This window comes from Caloenas nicobarica, chromosome 3 (assembly GCF_036013445.1).
Source record: "Caloenas nicobarica isolate bCalNic1 chromosome 3, bCalNic1.hap1, whole genome shotgun sequence".
NCBI classification, from domain to species: Eukaryota; Metazoa; Chordata; class Aves; order Columbiformes; family Columbidae; genus Caloenas; species Caloenas nicobarica.
The window spans coordinates 74054719-74073013 of NC_088247.1; the positions used below are offsets into that span (position 1 = coordinate 74054719).

The 18295-nt window shown below is 36.5% G+C and overlaps 1 protein-coding gene across 1 annotated transcript in view; it reads right to left on the reverse strand.

The window, feature by feature from the left end:
• The window catches only part of PDE10A (phosphodiesterase 10A), a 190977-nt gene that overhangs the window by 105872 nt on the left and 66810 nt on the right, over positions 1-18295 (reverse strand). Inside the window, exon 2 of the mRNA XM_065631131.1 lies at positions 8019-8147. Coding sequence (XP_065487203.1) covers positions 8019-8147 — 129 coding nt within the window. The remainder of the gene's footprint in view (positions 1-8018; positions 8148-18295) is intronic.

An 18295-nucleotide genomic window follows, 5' to 3' on the forward strand; every position in this document is an offset into this window, starting at 1 on the left:
CTACCCTACTCTACAGAACGGTTATTTCGGATTAGTGTGGAACCGCATAGTCCTCAAAAAACTAACAAATCAAGCACAGGCTCATTTTTTTTTTTCTTTTTCATTCTGGCAGCAAGCTGACATATATTTAGCATACATATGCTCTTCCAGCTTACATTTCTCTTTTCACATACTCTATCCCTGCTTATGGAAATGCATGTTAGCCATCCTTTCACATATTTAACAACCTTAGCCAAAGTGCAAATAACATTCCCCCACAGCATCATTTAAAAACAGGAATGAATTACCTATTTAAAAAAGCAAATAGAGCAATAACTATGATTTATTGTAGAAATGGGTACTTCAGTATTGCTTAACAAGAAATACCTAGAGTACAGACTTGCTCTCTAAATAGAGCCACACATCAACGTCTCTAACGCTCACTGCTTTCTCTCTCACACAAATGTAAGAAACTTTAAGGCACATTATGCTAGTATCTTAATATCTTCAAGTGCAGCACCAGAAAAGAAAAATTTTCCATCTATTTTGGATCACAGAACTTTACTTTTTTTTTAACATTTTAATGCTGCAGCTTAGTGCAGCTTAGCACACTTTTTGTTTTAGTACTGGACTTAAAGGTCTAGTAACAAATGCTCCCTCTGTATATAATCTCAAAGTCTGGGCATAATGAAGTCTTCTGCCACAGATTCTATTCCTCAAATCCCTTCTCTTGTACAGAAAAAAAAGACTAAAAAGAAAAAAAATACTTATTTTTCCTAAAACCACAGAAGGTATCAGGCTTAAACAAACTAACTCAGGCACCACAACCATTTCAGTCATCACTATCTTCAACCCAGTACAGCCTCTAAAGTAAGAAAAAAAAATACTTTTAACTAACCTGCACAGATCTGTATTCTTTCTGTGCTCAATTAGCTTATTGAAAGCTATCATAGGTATTGATTGCTGAAGTGTATAACATACATCTATACACATCGGAAAATATCCAAAGCAACATGTGAGTGAGGGATTTTATGCAGATGTCTTTCCTCTGGAAGCCTACTCAATTTTCTATCAAAGGGAAGCTACAGTGATTTTTCAAAACTATTAAAATGAATGTATCCAGAGACTGCTGCTTCCATTCCTCTGCCAAACTTAAAGCCATCCAGTGCACCAAATCTGATGCAGACAGAATCTGGGCTTAATCTGAATTCTGAACCCACACAGTGTTGTCATATTCGCTTCACGAGAAACATCATAAGAATGAGACACACCATGAGAAAATCATGCACTTAAATGACTAATGAAGAATTAAATTTTATATTGCAGTCAGCCAGGCTGCTTATAGTAATTACATAAAACTAGCAATGAATACGCTCTGATTTATTGTGTAATGATAAATAAAATAAGAAGAAAAAGTACTTTGAATGTTTATAAATGTCCGCAAACTGAAACAACTAACAACACTCATTTAATCATTTGCATCAGACTAGCAGCAGCATATCTAGCAAAGAGCATTAATTTAACACTGACAGTAAATTAACAGATACAGGAAAGAATAACAGGAAAAAAAAAAAAAAAATCAACAGTCCATAAAAGTATATATGTAAAATTACTTAAAAAGTAATTTCACACTTCTGTTTAAACAACTCAGGTAAGGAAATACCAGCAAATGCTAAAGCTACAGTTTCTAAAGCAGCAGTACTTCGGTCACATTGCATTACACATTCTCTTCTTACTTGAATGTACAGCAGGTTACAAGAAAGTATTATATTATGAAGTCCATAAACGGAAATATTAGTATTAGAATGGCAATACCTTGGACTTATCCAAAGATAATCTATCCTATTGTTTTTCAAAGCTCAGGAAAAATTGTGATAATTTCTTGAGGACTATACATCCTGAATAAACACAACAGCAATATCACAGTAACATTTTATTAAGCAATTAATTTTCTAATTTCTTAGGGGGTGCGTTGTTTTGTTTTGCTTTTTAAAACAGGTCAATTATGAAATTTTTATCTCCTGTAAATGCATTAAGACCACTGCACTTAACAGACAGTAACATATGACTGTGTATAATCCGTGTCATACTGTGTACTGAATGTACTCTTATGTACAATTTTCCATTTAAAAAAAATTTAAATTCTATTTAGAAATTACTTAACAGCAGCATTTGCACGGTAGCAAAGAACCTTAGGTTCCCACTATACATAGCTTTACATGGTTTTATAAGTATTGCTGGAAGAAAATAACATATACAGCTGTTGTTAATGTATCCAGATTCAGGAAAAATTAAGCACGTGATCATGCACTTTGATAAACAAGGCTCTGGAGTAGAGAGAGGAAGAAGTAGCCAAGAAAACAAATGTATGGATCAGAAAGAAAGGTTCATAACCAGCAGGACAAAATTCTGTGGAGGTTGCTATACAGAAATACGGGGCGAGGGGGGGAACAAAAAAAAATTGGAATGGAGACCAACACATGAGTGTAAGAAAAGCAGCAATGAGAAGGTAATTTCAAAGTGACTGCTTCCCACGGCTTCCATTTTTGTATTCTTCAATCAGACTCTTCCCAAGAGAGGTCTGGCCACTCAGCCAGAAGATACAGTGATGTGGAATATCTTCATTTAGACTCAAGGAGAACCCTGCGATGCTTTAGAGGTATCTGAGAATGAGATAGATCAGAGGATGCAGACTCCTGTGCAATGCAGTAATTTTAAAAACCTGATTAAACTACAGGGGAAACTATGTCTGCATCAGAGTTTAATGCCCTACCAAGAAAGCAATTCTAGAGGTCATTATGTCTTTCTTAGAACACACTCATCTTAAACACTAGAAATGTACAATTAAGTGACATAGCACTAAGACAAGCAAGCACATGTCATCCATTCTCCCTGTATAGTGCAAATACTTTACAATGGTCATACAAATTGCACAGGTTATGAATAATTTTGGAAAATTAAGATTAAACAATGTATTAATAAATATGATCAGTAATGAAATTTTGTGGTTTATATTCAGCTGATACTTACAGTGTCTTCAGTACAAAATCTCTTGGCGACAATCAGGTTTAGCCAGAATAACATAGATTGGGCTGGATCAAAAGAGTTATTTAGTTTATTAGTTTCTTCCACCATTGTGAGCAGAACTTCACAATCGTCTTCATGCCTGACTTAAAAACCATTTATTCGCATTATTTCACACATATTTGACAATTATAATGTTACTTCTCGCTTCTGAACTACTAATTTGGAAGCAGTGCAATTTTTTTTTTCAAATTACATTTTTCCTCTCTCATCCCAACCCTTGTAAAAAGCCTAAGAATTACAAGTTCAGGTTTTCAAAAGAACTAAATCTTTGCCTAAAAAATATGCACAGATCATTCAAAATAAAAAAGATACTTTTTAATATAAAATTAAGAACATCTGAATCCAAACCGCTACTCACTGCAATTGTTTTGAAACTTTAGTTATACCTGCCAAGGGAATACAAATTTAATCGCAAACTCAACAAACGTGGAATATTCTCCACATGTAGAATATCATCCAAGAAATCAATTATAAATGCTCTGACTTGTCCACGGAGGTTCAATACTCTGCATTTGCTGAGCTAGAAGAAGACAGAACTGAAACTGTGTCCCTTCAGCTGCACCATGCAGTTATTAGTATGACTTTTTTCTTCTGTACCTGATCCCCACTTCCTAAAACCAGGAGAGCCATCCCCTTCGGGAAGTGAGGACCTTGCTCGCACAGAGCAAGAGGTAATACAGGCAGCTTCCCATGTAGAAATTCTGTCAGTACAGTTTGTCCTTTCTTCCTATATAAAAATGCCATTAAAAAATTCAGAAAGACATCTGTGAAATTCAGTACCAGCTGTGTAAAAGACATGCATCTGACTTATAACCAATGTGCTTAGCCTCTTTTTACTGTTGTGGCAGTGAAGCTTCAAATAATATGATGAAGGTTGGAGTTCATAAAAACTTTTCTGAGAAATTTGTTGGGAGATGAGGATCTACCCAGCATAGCCTAAAAATTCCATCATCTTATGGCTCTTGCTACAACCACGTGATACTTTTGCTTGAATTATATGGAAAAGGACAACTGGAAGAAGTCTTGTGACTTCTGAGAGTATTATACCTGGGCATCTGGAAAAAAAAAAAGATCTTCTTGCACATTAACTCATAAAGTCCATTGAAAAAGTCTACTTCTACGAAGATGTACGTTTAATGAGTTTTTAAAGCAAGACCATGTGTCTTTTTGATTTAACTTACACCAGCACCTCCAGTAAGATGAGACATACGAGCAAAGGAACTTTTTACTGTGTCTATACAAAGATGTTTTTCTGATCTTTAAACTTCATAAAACATCCCATGAGGCCATAACGCATAAAGTACAGACCAGACCTCAGAGTCCAAGTAATAAGCTTAACCTGTAAACAAGTTCACTCCACAGCTAACATGTAAACAACTTTAAAGAAGAGTTAAAATGAACCCATAAATATCTAATCAGTTTCTTTAATCAAGATGCCTTTTTACTTGGTTAAATTTTGCTTGCAAAAACCAAACAAAAATACTTTGCATGAGAAGCAGTCCAATTTGTGCTCCAGTTCCATTCAGAGTCCTGCCTAATTTGGCCATGATCTGTGAAAAATTTAAAACTCAAGTATTAGTTTCTTACAAGTGGAGTTCTTTGGGAATGCTGTGTGCAACAAAAGAAGCCTGGGTGTGTTTTGAGCATGTATTTTATTGGTAGGTAATAGTCAGGGTTCAGAAAGTTGCAGTGAATATCCAGTATGTGCAGCATTCCTTCCCAGTGCTACCTTTGGAGGTTTTCTCCAATTAAAAAAAAATAATAATAATCTTATATTCCCAGACAGGTCACCATCAACCTGAGCAACACTCGCTCTAATATTTACTGTGATACATACAAGATTTATCTGGCACACAGTGATAACATAACTCATGATATTTTGGTGTACAGTTATACCTTAAACACCACAGTATTTACTGATTGCCTCCCTTTTCAGTATTTTGGGTTAAAAAAAAAAAATCCACCTAAAGTAACTAATTCAGTGAATCTCAGTCACAGATAAATTGCGTTCACTGAAGTCCAAATCAGACATTTTGGTTTATATTCATGCTAATGAAATTCAGATAAACTACCCTGGCTGCAGGCCCACTGACTTCTGGCTGAAGGTCCACACAGCTGGTTGCCTGTAAATTGGGCAGGACACAATTTCTGCATATAGGTTAACGACTGTTGTGCGTCACCAACATATGAGAGTATGGACACTAAGTCAGAGATCTGAAAACAGCACTTTGCCTGCTTGGCAACTTTCTAATAAAAACAAAGCTTATTTTTCTGTCTGTATCACATTACGTGATGTGAATCTTTGGAAAGCAGACTACAATAAAGCAAGACAGATACAGAGAAAATTTGATGTAAAGTGACTTACGCTACGTGTTCACTTTAAGTCACCAGAGATCCATGCTGAAAACAAAAGAACTGGTTCCATCTCTCCTCCTCATTTTTCACTGCCACCATTACTCAGGCAGTAGGATTTGTACGTATCTAATGTAAACCAAGTAAATCATCTAGCAAGTCTCTTTCCTAAAAATGTTGCAATCTGACAAATTAAGATGTTTTGTTATCAGAGACATTTTATTTGGCTATAGCCTTTATCTTTCTAGAAGAAAATCGCAGCTTAGGCTAATCAGCATCTGTTTCATTTTATAAACAAAATGCATTCAAATTATTCTTTTTGATTCTGTCAGCGTAGTCTTAAATCTGGTTCTGCTTATTTTCATCTAAAAATAATACACTATGAAAGCCACATCTGCATAACTGCCTTTAGTGTAATAAATACAGCCACCTTAAAGATTACTGTCAGTACAAGGAAAGCAGAAAGGCAGGCCAAAAGACCCGCTTGATGATAACAGATACAAAGCCGAATGATAATGATAGCATAACTATTGCTTGACACTTTTAATTCAACAGTTTGTGGAGAGTTAGCCATAAAACAGAAGTTTTAAAATTTAAGAAAACAATGGACAAACCACACTGTTGCAGCTATTAGTGTTAAAACTTAACTAAGACAATAGGCAGCAGTTACTTTGCTTTTGCAATTGGCTTAAAAAAAATGTATCAGCACTTTTACAAGTGGACTTTTACATCCTCCCCAAAAAAGGGGAACTTTGAGTAACTCGTTATAAATTCAACTCAGCAACATAAGATTCTTGAAGCTGAAATGCTATCCAAAGCATTCATTCAGTTTTAGCATCAAAATCCTTGACCCATAAACCGCATTTCAAACAAGGAATGATTTCTAATAGTGATTTCAATCACCATAGAAAAAAAATCATTTCCACATGAACATAGGTCTTTGAAATAAGTAGAATTTGTTTCTGATAACATCAAAGTACTTTTTCTGTCTACAAAAAACATTGTCATGACTTATTCTCTTGATTCATAAGACTGCTTTTCTGATTGTATTTGTGGATTATAACGATAGTCATCCTGCAGTACTGCAGTTTGTAAACCATAAAGAAAGTAGTAAACAGGTGGTCTATTGCTATATACTGTTACTTTTCTATTAGGTAACCTCTTTAAACCAAGAAAAATATACTACCACCTTAGTATCAGAAACACAGGCTTCACCACCAAAATCTATCTCGATATAGTCTTCTCTGTCCTTTGCCCACCATTTTCTTCTTCTATAATTCTGCAGAAAACACACAGTTATCGTCTAGGGAGTAGCCACAGCCCCTCTATTTAAAATAGTAATTATCACCAGAACCTAAACACCAAGCAACTTGGAAGTCAGCCACAGAGCAATGCACATGCAGAGGAAAAATCCGTGTTTCTTTCCTCACCTTCTTGGTAATCTCCTCTTTTGCATCTTACCTGGTACATTCCAAATCATTGTTAGAATTGCATGTATCTTATGCTTGCATACAATCTCACAAAATTTAACATCATTGCAAAATTTACACTCATTGTCAACCCAGGTCAACTGATAGGAAAGAGTTTTCTGGGTCTAGTTGGTGAGGGCTTATACCTAAAGCAACCCAACAGAAATACTCCCAGAATTCAAGAAATTGTTATACAGCCTCTGTGTCAATACTCATATCTAAAGTTGATTTAATACATGTTGCAAGTAGGAATGTTTGAGATGGTATATCCGGTTGTGTACACATATGCAGGCACGTCGCAAGAAGAGCCAGAGGCCACGAATGCATTGCAAAGAGCAAGTTTTATTTTAGCTACCTCTCTACTGGGGGATCTCCGAAGTCACACCTGAGCTCCCAGGCAGAGGTGACACAAACGGGGACGCAGGCGCTGGTAAGTTCAGCCCTGCTGGAAGATCACTGGGCCTGCTGAGCTCGCCTGGATTTCAGGGCTTCAGGCAGGCACAGCCTCCTGCTCTTTCTCACAACAAAGCAGGAATCTCAGACATAGTGACAAGGTGCCTAGAGTTTCTCACAGGCTTATGTTATCTAACACAGAGGTTCTACTCATCAAGCACACAAGGTCAGTAAAACAATTAGTGTGATGTATGTGCTTTTTCTACAGACAGGTGCAAGTCACTTTGAGCATATTTACATTTAACTAACCTCCTCGCCAAATCTTCCACTACATTCCCATACACCAGTATTTTACTGAGGCTTGCATCCTGTATGTACTGCATAATTTTAATTCAAAATGTACCAAATTGAGATCTAAGAAGATAGAATTATGTTCACAAAACATACACTAATGTACAAGATATTACAGATTGGTGGCAACAGTATTTGTAACTCAAAATGGGTAAAAAGAACCTCCAAAACAAATATCAGTATATTCCAAAATAGAAATGCCAACAGGTTGAAAAGATTAAGGAGAAAATAAAAAGCTAACCTCTTTTGGCTTTCAAAAAATGGTGGAACCTAGGTATAAAAATCATAACAGTCAAGTTTTACCAAAACTGGGTTTCCTTTTTAGATCTAAAAATAAGAGCTGAGCTGTTCAAAACTAAATATTAATTGCAAATAAAGCGGACTTACCTTCCTGTCTGTTATTTTTCCTTTTTAGCCATTTTTCCACAGTTTCTGCACTTACACTTTCTGAAACAAACTCATCCAGTACCTGGGGGTGAAGAGAAAGATAGGCCTTCACTTTTTCATCCGTTAAACCTGAAAGAGAGAATATTAATTGATTACACTATTGGCATGAAATTCCTTGCATCAAACAACACCTAGATGCCAGCAACAATCAACATCCTTTTGTATAACACGCTGATGGAATACATGCCTATTTAAATTGCGTCCTCTCAGACAGAACAATATCCAGTCAAAAAAATGAGTTGTCATATAGAAAACAGTAGAAGCAAAGCATATCCAGCAAGATACTGCGTACAAAAAGTCCCCTACAGGAGTACACACAAATATTCCCTAAGGAAAATGGCCAGGAAGGAATTTATTATGATGATTATGATTCTAAAATTACTTATTTCCAAGATATGCAAGATGATATATTGATAAAGAAATAGGTGGTAGGAGATTAAAGAAAGTGAACTGATATTTCTCGCAGAGCATCAAATTTAACATTCGCACTGCAAGCCGCAGCAAAAGCAACAAAAACTATTATAGAACATCAAAATCAAGTGCAATTTTTAAATACTGTAGTTACTTAAGTAACTTTAGAAATATAAACTGCTTTCACATGCATGCTTCCAATGCCTTAGTAATTGAGTTATCAAAATTAAATCAATTGTAAGTAAAAGGCCTTTACAATATCTGCAACATAAAGAAAATGCCAGTACATATCTCAAGAAGCAAAATTCAGAAATCTCAGATCCCAGACACAATCAAAAATACATTCCCAAATTTAAAAAATAATCACAATGTGATAATACTCTTTGCAAATGCCTCGAACAAAACCATTGGCTACAGGGGCTGCCTGAGGGAGGGCAGGAGCGCAGCTGTCCCAAGGGACTGAGCTGCCACAAAGGGAGCACGCACCCCCCGTACAACGGCCTTAATGAGATCTGAGGGAAGAGGAGTAACAACCGCCCTAATGACCAAATAAATCTTCTCCTCTTAGGTTGGGTGTATACAAACATACTTGTAAATTCTCCACAAAAAGAAGGCTAGGTTAGACAGAAGAGAAACTCCCCTCCAAGCAACACTGACCTCTTTTGGAGGGTATTTGTGCTATCAAATAAGATCAGTTTTCCTATTTTATGCTTCACACAGTATCAGAACATGCTGGAAACAGCTACAGTGTAATTTAAATGCTAGTCAACAACTATAATGTTTACTATAAAAGCCTCCAAGAAGCAATATCAGAACACAAAGCAACAGCTTCAGCCTGCAGAGCGCAGCCGCACGTCACTCTCCCCACGCCAACTGCACCACAACTTTCCCACCACATCAGCCCCCATCAGCCCAAACATGGCTTAAAATACCCTTTTTACTCTTAATCCATATAGGCAGCAGGTCCCAGTGGATATCACAGACTCGAATAACAACATTCCCACTTCCATACAAGAATCTCCAGATCTGGATCAGATAAATTAAAAGAGCTAAATGAGTATCCTGATTTTCATTAGTAAAGAAGAAAAAGCGCTTTCTAAATCAATGAGATCAAGAGACTATCAGTGTGGGGACAAAAAAACAAAACAAAAAGCCCACTACATTGATTGTTTAACCTTAGGTGAAAGTCTGTAAATTTAGATCATAATGCATCTAAAAAGGAGTACACATGTGCCACATGAAACATTTTTCAGCCAATAGAGGTATCACCTCACATACTGAAAAATCAGAGTAACTAATATAATTTTGCAATATGCTCAGCTAAGAAAAATATAGTATCTTGAAGAAGTCGAAACAACAGCTTCCCTTGTTTCTTTCCATGCATCCTCAGATAGCATTACCTCTTATATCTGGAACCTGTCTCCCTTGTCACAGAGCTGTGGAAGTTATCAAGGGGGACCATCACTTGGGAGGGCTGAATTCTGGCCAACAGCCTGGCATGCAGCAGGCCAGAAAGCACAGAACGACTGGAATGAACCTAATTCCTCTGGGAATTAAAGGAAGAATCTGGAATTTGGGTTGAATGTTTATTCATTCCTTCTATACACTGGAGTTTGCCTTCCTGATTCACACATATATCCTGTTTAATTAAACACACCCACTCCAAACCACCTTTCTCCCATGTATTCATATTTTAAAGTGATAAACTCGCATTTCAGTGCTGGTGTCTTTCTGACACAACTTGCTATTGTCATGTTTTACACACGTATTAACTATTTGTTCTGGATTTGTGATCAAATAATGAAAATGATAATAAAAGTCTCATGCAAAAGGACATGTATCTGATAAGCTTTCTCTTTTTTCATTTCCCTCTGAACAAACCATAGGCAAAGAAACAGCTCTGGCCGCCTGCCGGCTGTGCAAGCTCAGGAGCTCCTCTCTTCCTGACCAGCACAACAATTTAGGTCCTCTTTGTAGATCTTCATTTGAAATGCTCTCTTTGGTCGTGTCATTTGCTTTTAAAAGTTCATTCGTCAACACGGAAAACATTAATCAAGGTTGGTTTGGTTTCCTTTTCTCCATTTCTTGGCTACCCCCTGTCTGAATAGTAAGTGGAAATACAGCTTTTCAATAAATGCTGGGTTTTATGCAAATGTTTCACCTTATTGTGTTTTTTGTGTATCTCATTTATTATAGAGTAAGATGATACAAACTTGGCAAAGCTTCACACAAAGCAGAGGGCAGAAGACAGCGTGTCCCCAAACACCACCCAACAGGCAACTCCTTGATTAGCCAAAGGCCGTTTTACTGCCAGACGGAACAATCTTTATGGCAGGACATTCATTCTGAGATGTTAGGAATGGAATTGGTATATCAAATGACAGAAAAGAAACAACTGTATTTACTTACAGTATTTCTATAAACTGATGTATTGGTGCACTCTATCAAATAAACAATAGCCATGTTTTTCCACTTTGCATGTGCCTGAGTCTCAAACTGTTCATCTAACTGGCATAGCTCATGACAGGATATCAGAATTTCAGGTCTGTGTTTTGTGGTTGGGTTGGGGTCTTTTGGGGGTTTGGTTGGTTGGTTGGTTTCTTGTTGGTTTTTTTTATGTGTGTGTTTTGGGGGTTTGTTTGTTTGTTTTTGTGGTGGTGCTCGTGAGGTTTGGTTGGTTTTTTTTTTAATAACTCCTCAGCTTTCAATGAAGCATGTATAAGAATGTTCTGGGTTTGGGTTTTTTTTTTGTTTGGGGTTTTTTGGGGGGTTTTGTTGTTTGTTGTTTGTTTTTTCCTTCACAATCTATGAGATACAGTTTCTTTTTCACTAAAATTAATAGCAGAAATACATATAGTTAAAGACAGAATTATGGGTGGATTTCTTACCTTTGTTATTTAAGTAAACTAACTACAGAAAAGACAAATATTGCTACTAAATATCAGAGTCCAGTAATTTGAACATAAAGTTGGAAGTCAAACATTTGTGACTTGTGACCTCTTTTCAGTGGTCCTATGATTAATACTTAAAAAAATGGGCTTCATTTAACTAAGGGAAAAGAATAAAGAAACCTTTATTTGAAGGTAATTTAGCAAGTTTAGTAGAGCTACTTGAAGAGGAATAGTTATTCACAGAGATTCCAAACCACCACAACAAACTATCGTTTCTTTTTATTTATTTCAACAGTGTACTAGGACTAGAATGATTGATTTAGTGATTGCCTGGCCCACTCAAGCCTGGATTCCCCTTTTCATCTACCAATAAAGCTTTCACTTCAACAACTCCAGCATTTCATAGTGTTAACATCAGGTAAAACCCTAAAAGAGGTTAAGTGAATTCACAGAGAAATCTCCTACTGCTCAGTGTAAATAAACCAGCAGCTTCGTAAGTCAAAAAGAAAATCTGTAGCACTAAAAAAAGAAAAAAAAATCAAAAAACAAAAACCAAAAAGAAACAAACGAAAAAACCCCCACGAAACAAAACAAAAAACCACAAACACAAAAAAACAACTAATTAAGATGAGAGAAAATTAGGGAACTTTCATTGCAGCTGGGCATGCTATGCAAGCAGATCATTTCACAGGTACTGGCACAAATCTTTTTCAAGAAGCCTCAAGTGAGTGAAGACAGTTTCCAAATGAATTGTATATTTGAATGACCAATACAGAATGAAGCGTAACAGTGGGCAGAGCATAGGGAATAGGAAGATTCATGTAATAAATGCATTCACATTCACCCTGTTGATTACCACAATCCTCACAACACCTATGTTAGGGTTTAGGAGAGATAGAAACTGTAAACACTGTCACAGTCTGAGATGCTGTTGTTCTCTTAAGATGCCAGTGAAATACTCTTTAGAAAATAACTGGATATCAACACTTGGGAAAAAAAAAAAGGTAAAAAGGTATAAAACTCTTATATCCTAAGGCAGAAACTGCTTTTTGAGCAGATGTGACAATGTATACCAAACTCAGCATCTTAGCAACTCACTTGACTGGTTTAAATCATAATGGTACTGTACAAGGCAACACTGTAGGTTTGTCTACACCAGTAAACCAAGTATGTCTAGGGCTGCTCACTGACCTGGAAACCAAGTGGCTTGCAAATTCCTCCATCCTTACTATTAAGCTCTCTTGACCTCTGACGATGAAAATGAGGGAAAACTGGAACAGGAATACATGCTGACTGCCTGCTGGGAACCATCCTCAGCCTGACCCTGCTCCAGAGCAATTTTCTAGGACCTGCCTGGGACACCACTCGCTGGTTTTGGACAATGCACAGCCAAGAACAATTCTAACAGTGTACCAGCGCAGACAAAAAAACATACAGTACATAAGAACGTTCCTTCACACTGTTTACTATCCCAGATACAGCACAGCTGGATTCCAAAATAAACTAAGAAACAAGACCTCCTTCAAACACCAATTACCAGTAATTACTCCTTGCCTTTCAACCAGCCACCAACAGCCTTCCCTTATAATAAAAGGCAAATAAACCCACTTGAAAATTATATTTTTGCTTTGAACTTTTTATGCTGCCTAAAATAATTAAAACATTTCTTAGATATTAAAATAACCTGTGTAGTACCAAATCAATTAATGGCTCCACTCTCTGACTCTCAATCTAGGCTGTACTGCCCTCTCCTCTGAGAACAGCTTCACTGAGCTCAGTATAAGGCAGAACTGACTGAGCGAGCTGAAAGAATTGAAGCCTAGAGCTATGTTTAAAAATCTGCTCCATTTAGCAACATGAGCCAGTCACATCATTAGCAAGTCTTGCAATTTTTTCATTAGTGTTGTGATATTTGGTCTTTTTTCTAAAACCACTAGCTTAATCAAGTCTCATAATTGGGCAAGAATTTTAGTTTTCACCTAAAGTTTCTGGTTCCCAGGCTGGGGTATGTGTGGGGAGGCAGGGGAGAATGGATAAAAATTGATGGGCTGGCCTAATATTTATCAAGTGTCAGCATTTTATCCTAGCTACACTCTGAAAGACTGCAGCCACTGGGATCCTCAAAATCCTTGCAGCAGTGTTTGATGTATATGATATACATTTTGCCCAGTTAGACATGACCCAACGCTTTGAAAACACATTGTGAAGGTATATACTGGTCAATATAAAAAAAAACCTGGACGAACTTTAAGTATCAAGAAAACTACTGTTAATAAAGATGAAAGGAAATAACTGTAAATGTTGTAAATGTTGCCTCTGTTAACATTAAAAAATAATAAAGTTAAAAAACATAACCAACCAACAAAACTCAACAACAACAACAACAAAATTGCCTTGTTTGGTTTAATAAACAACACTTCCCTGAAATGAGAGGAGCGGCAGAGTCACAGTAAACATGGGTAAAGTCATAATTTCTCAAAGTAACAATATTTTGTGCCACACAGAAAATCTGCAAGCCATTAAAAATAATAATTAAGAAAAGAAAAATCAAATCATGATGATTAACACTTTCCAGAAAAGGTATTATCTGAAACACAAAACAATTTTACCTCAAATACAAGTTTAAAAAAATGTATAATATTAAAATAAATCTTCTCATCTGGAATATGAAGAGACGTGTAACACTTCCTCAAAATCAGAACTTGAAAATAAATGCCATATTTGTACAAAAAAAAGAAGCCTTAAAATATCTGAAAGTAATCCGGAAGAGCTAATTTGAACACAACTCTGCCTCTGTTCTTTATTCAAAGCTGTTCTGACCCATCTCTTTCTTACACAAATATCACCTCTCTGTATCTTTCTACAAAACCTTATAAATGATATTTGTAGTTATTCTCAAAAGCATTCAAGGCATGTGTGTACATTGCTTCATCTGGATTAAGCATTAATCCCATTAAATGAATCCCTTCTTTGTTCAAAGCATCAGGATTCAAAACCACAGGCACAGTTAGTTTTGGAATATCCTTTTCAAGTCAGACTTTTTATCTTAATCCATTTAAGTATACAGGAATGTAACACAACCAAGTGCCCAGACTCCGTGAAACCTGACATTATTGCTCTGGCAAAAACTATAATCACTAACAAGAAGCCATCAGAATGGTCAAATCTCTTTTACATTTCTCTTTTCTTGAAAAATTAACTAAAAAACTCATCTGTGATACACTCCATTCACTTTTTTTGCCCCTCCTACTCCAACTGCTACCTGCATTGCTAGAAAAAAAGGCAACACACAGTTCACAGCATTAGCAGTGAAAAACAACAATGTGGTACAGAAGAAGACTACACTGTCAATTTTGGAATTTAAAAAGGGCATACGTTTGCTTCACCTACATTTCAAATCTTCATATAAAGATGAATGCCTAATTATGCCAGCCTCCAGTCACTGCATAAAACTGCAAGCTCTGTTTACATTTAGGTCAGAGTTTCGTTCACAATCAAAGTCCAGCAGCTACAGCAGCACGTGATGCAACACGTCAGTCAGGACACCAGCAGCACTGCTGAAGTTTTAGAGAGAGAAAATAAAACCAGCTTGGCCAAACAGAGATGGAATGCATTCATACTGAAAGAAGACAGCCTCATCCTGCATTCTGTAATTCAAACCCCCTTTTCCTGATGAAGAAACCATGGATGTACCTATCTTAGCACCTGACCATGCCAGATGCTGAGCAACACGTGGACATAAGAGCCTATGGACTCCACCAACTTCCACAGGTTTTTTTTTCTGATATTACCAGCCTCTTGCAAACTTGAGCCCCCTACAGATACTCAGCTGGTCGTGTCTCCCAAAATCCAGCACTCAAGAACTGCATAGTACTGGCAGCTCTGAGCACTGCTTCAATATTAATTTAAAAAGCAAAACGGCATAGAAGAGTGTTGATGAAATCAGTTTTCATTAGCTAAGATTAAAAGGCCTATAAACCTTCCACAGGAATTATATATACGCTTGATGTAAATGTGTTCCTAATTTGAATCATCATTTTCCATAGGGTATCAATACACATTCAAATTGTCTGAATGGCACAATCCTGCACAGGACGCCTATAGTGTAACGCTGTAATACTCTCCATTATTTGATGTATGGGGCTTTTTCAAACTCTGTTACTTTCTTGGTTTGAGAGTGGCTTTTCTCCAGTTCTAATCAGCACACTGGAGTAACTCTGAGGTAGTTCCAGGTGGACCAAATTTGGGAATTTAATTAACACTCTGCAAAATGCTAAAAGAGGAATACAGACATGTTTTAGGACTTGCAAACTGTAATCAAATTAATTTCAAGTTTTTGCTTGAAGAGAAAGCTATGTATCATCTCAAGGTTACTGATAAAAATAATTATCAACGTAATTAAAAATAACACATCACACTGAAATGAAAATGTATTTGTAAACATATAAGGAATATCTCATTATGGCCTATAATTATTTGCTCTTTTTTATTCTCTTGTGCAACACATACAGCCAGGATACCTTGTCCCCTGCCCAAAATATACCTGACCAGTAATACTCAACTTAGTGGTGACGAGTATTAAAACACAGTTCATTCATAACCCATGATGAAAAATGTCAAGACACTCAGGACTTGCACACACTTAATCTCTGGAAAGATCACATGCAGCTCTAAATTAAACTACTTAAAATCTAACGATTAAACAAGGCAAGAATGCCTTAACTCTTCCCTTGGGTAGAGGTGTTGGGACCAAGTTTTTCATTTATGACTTCTCCAGTAATACCTTCTGCCTGACGTAATGTCTTCCTCCCATCTGACACCTGATCCTGGAGTAGTTCCCTTCTTGAGTAAACTTCTGGGCCAAGAGTAGTCCCATTGTCTTTATTACTAAGTTTTACTGCTGATTTGTTTCTTCAAATGAACTCTCATGAATAAGGTTCTGCAAATGCTTTATAATATACTTAAAAATATAAATGTATAGTGCTGTTCACTAAAATGCTACTTAACTTCTTCCACAAACAAGATCCAGTATGGTGAAACCTCCTTTGAAGGATACTACATGCCCATGTCAAGTCTCGCTTCACCAAATAGGAAACAGAATGTTCTTCCTTCTGAAAGGAGCATCTCACTTCATCTTAACAATTACATTAGCAGACATGTTAGGACAATTTCCGAGGGCACAGAACTCTTTAAATAATAACTGCACATAGTCAAATAACACACTACCTGCCAACAAGGCTGGACACCTGAGTGTTCTCTACTTTGGTAGTACTAGGACCTTATCTAGGGCACCACAGATCAGGATTTGCTATTCTTACCTGATCTAAAGTGCTGTTAAGATCCTGACATACTGATTAACACAAAGAGTCTCATCTGCCAGCTGTACGTTACACCTAATAAATTGAAGGCTGAACCGATACATGTATGTTAAAAAAAAGACATCTGATTTTGAATAAAAGACTCAAGCTGTAGAAGAGTTTAACACATTTCCCAGTTAATCTCTTCAGGTTACTAATGAATTTTCTATTAAAAAAAAAATCCAATATCAGCTTTTCTTATTTCAGCTTAAAGCAATCAAGTTTTTTTTCATATTTTAACTATCATCTTTTCATATTTTAACTATTACCTTATAAGATTTTTCAGCATTAGAGATCATCTCTTTGTGAAGGTATCACTAGTCTGAGTTACTAACATGTATCCTCTTTACAAAGTAGAATAGGCTCATTTTTCTAAATTATAACATTGTATTCTTACAGCATTTCACAATTCCAAAGATATCTAACTCCAGCTATTCATATGCACTATGCAGTTTCAGAAAAGTCTCTAACTCCAAAAGTCTCAAAAATATCAGGTTTTGTAAAACAGATTCTGGCTTTATCACTTGAATGTTAGAGAGTACAACATAATCTTCCCCCAACCCCACCAAAAGTGCCACAGTAGATGTTTTAGCAGTAAAGTTGATATATGAAAAGTTAGTACCAAATAATTAATCTTGGAAAATGCTTTTTTTACCTTACCTTTGGTACTACTATAAAATATAGATACAAGATGCCTGTTTATAAAAAATTAAACTTTGACATTTAAAATATACAAAAAACCCTGTTGTCTTTGTGGGGAAAAAAAGCCTACCTTCAGACTAATTAAGCACTGAAACTAAAGTACTGACTCCATCAAACTGTCAGAAAAATGTTAGAAACTCCAATTTATTTAAAACACAAAGGAAGAGAATGATTTTCTTTTTCTGACACCCCTTTTTTCAGCTGTATAAATGAACAGAAGGAAAGATGATTTTTCAGAGATGCTATCTCTGCTCAATTTTATGGTAATGGATGTAATGATATCTCTGTGTCAGTAAAATATGGCCTAGGAAAAACAGTATAATTTGAGATATTTAAATGAATATGCCACTGAAATAAAGGGGTTTGAAGTGATAATTAAACAGTGTGTTACATACACTTGTACATTACAGACAAGGACACATTGTGCAACCCTTACTTGCATGGGTGAACACTTATAGGAGTAGTCCTACTGACGTCAATGAGACTACTTACGTGGGTAAGAGCTCACTAACATGTGAAGAGTTGTGCAACAAAGCCCCAAACACATTTCATTCCACACATTGTTTCAAGCTTTATTCCTCAACCACAGGTTTTCCCCTAATAGTGTTAATAATATTATTTCATTAACGTTACCATTCAGAAAAAATATGTGAAAACATACAACTTGGTATCTGCCATCGCCCAGTATTTCAGCTAAATACCGAATCAGAGGCACACAAGAATCACAGACTCCCTGTGGCTGGCAGGCACCCCTAGCGATCACCTAATCCCCCCCTGCTCAAGCAGGGCCAGCCAGTGGGTTGCTCAGGGTCCTGCCCCATTGGCTTTTGAGCATCGCCAGCGATGGAGACTCCAC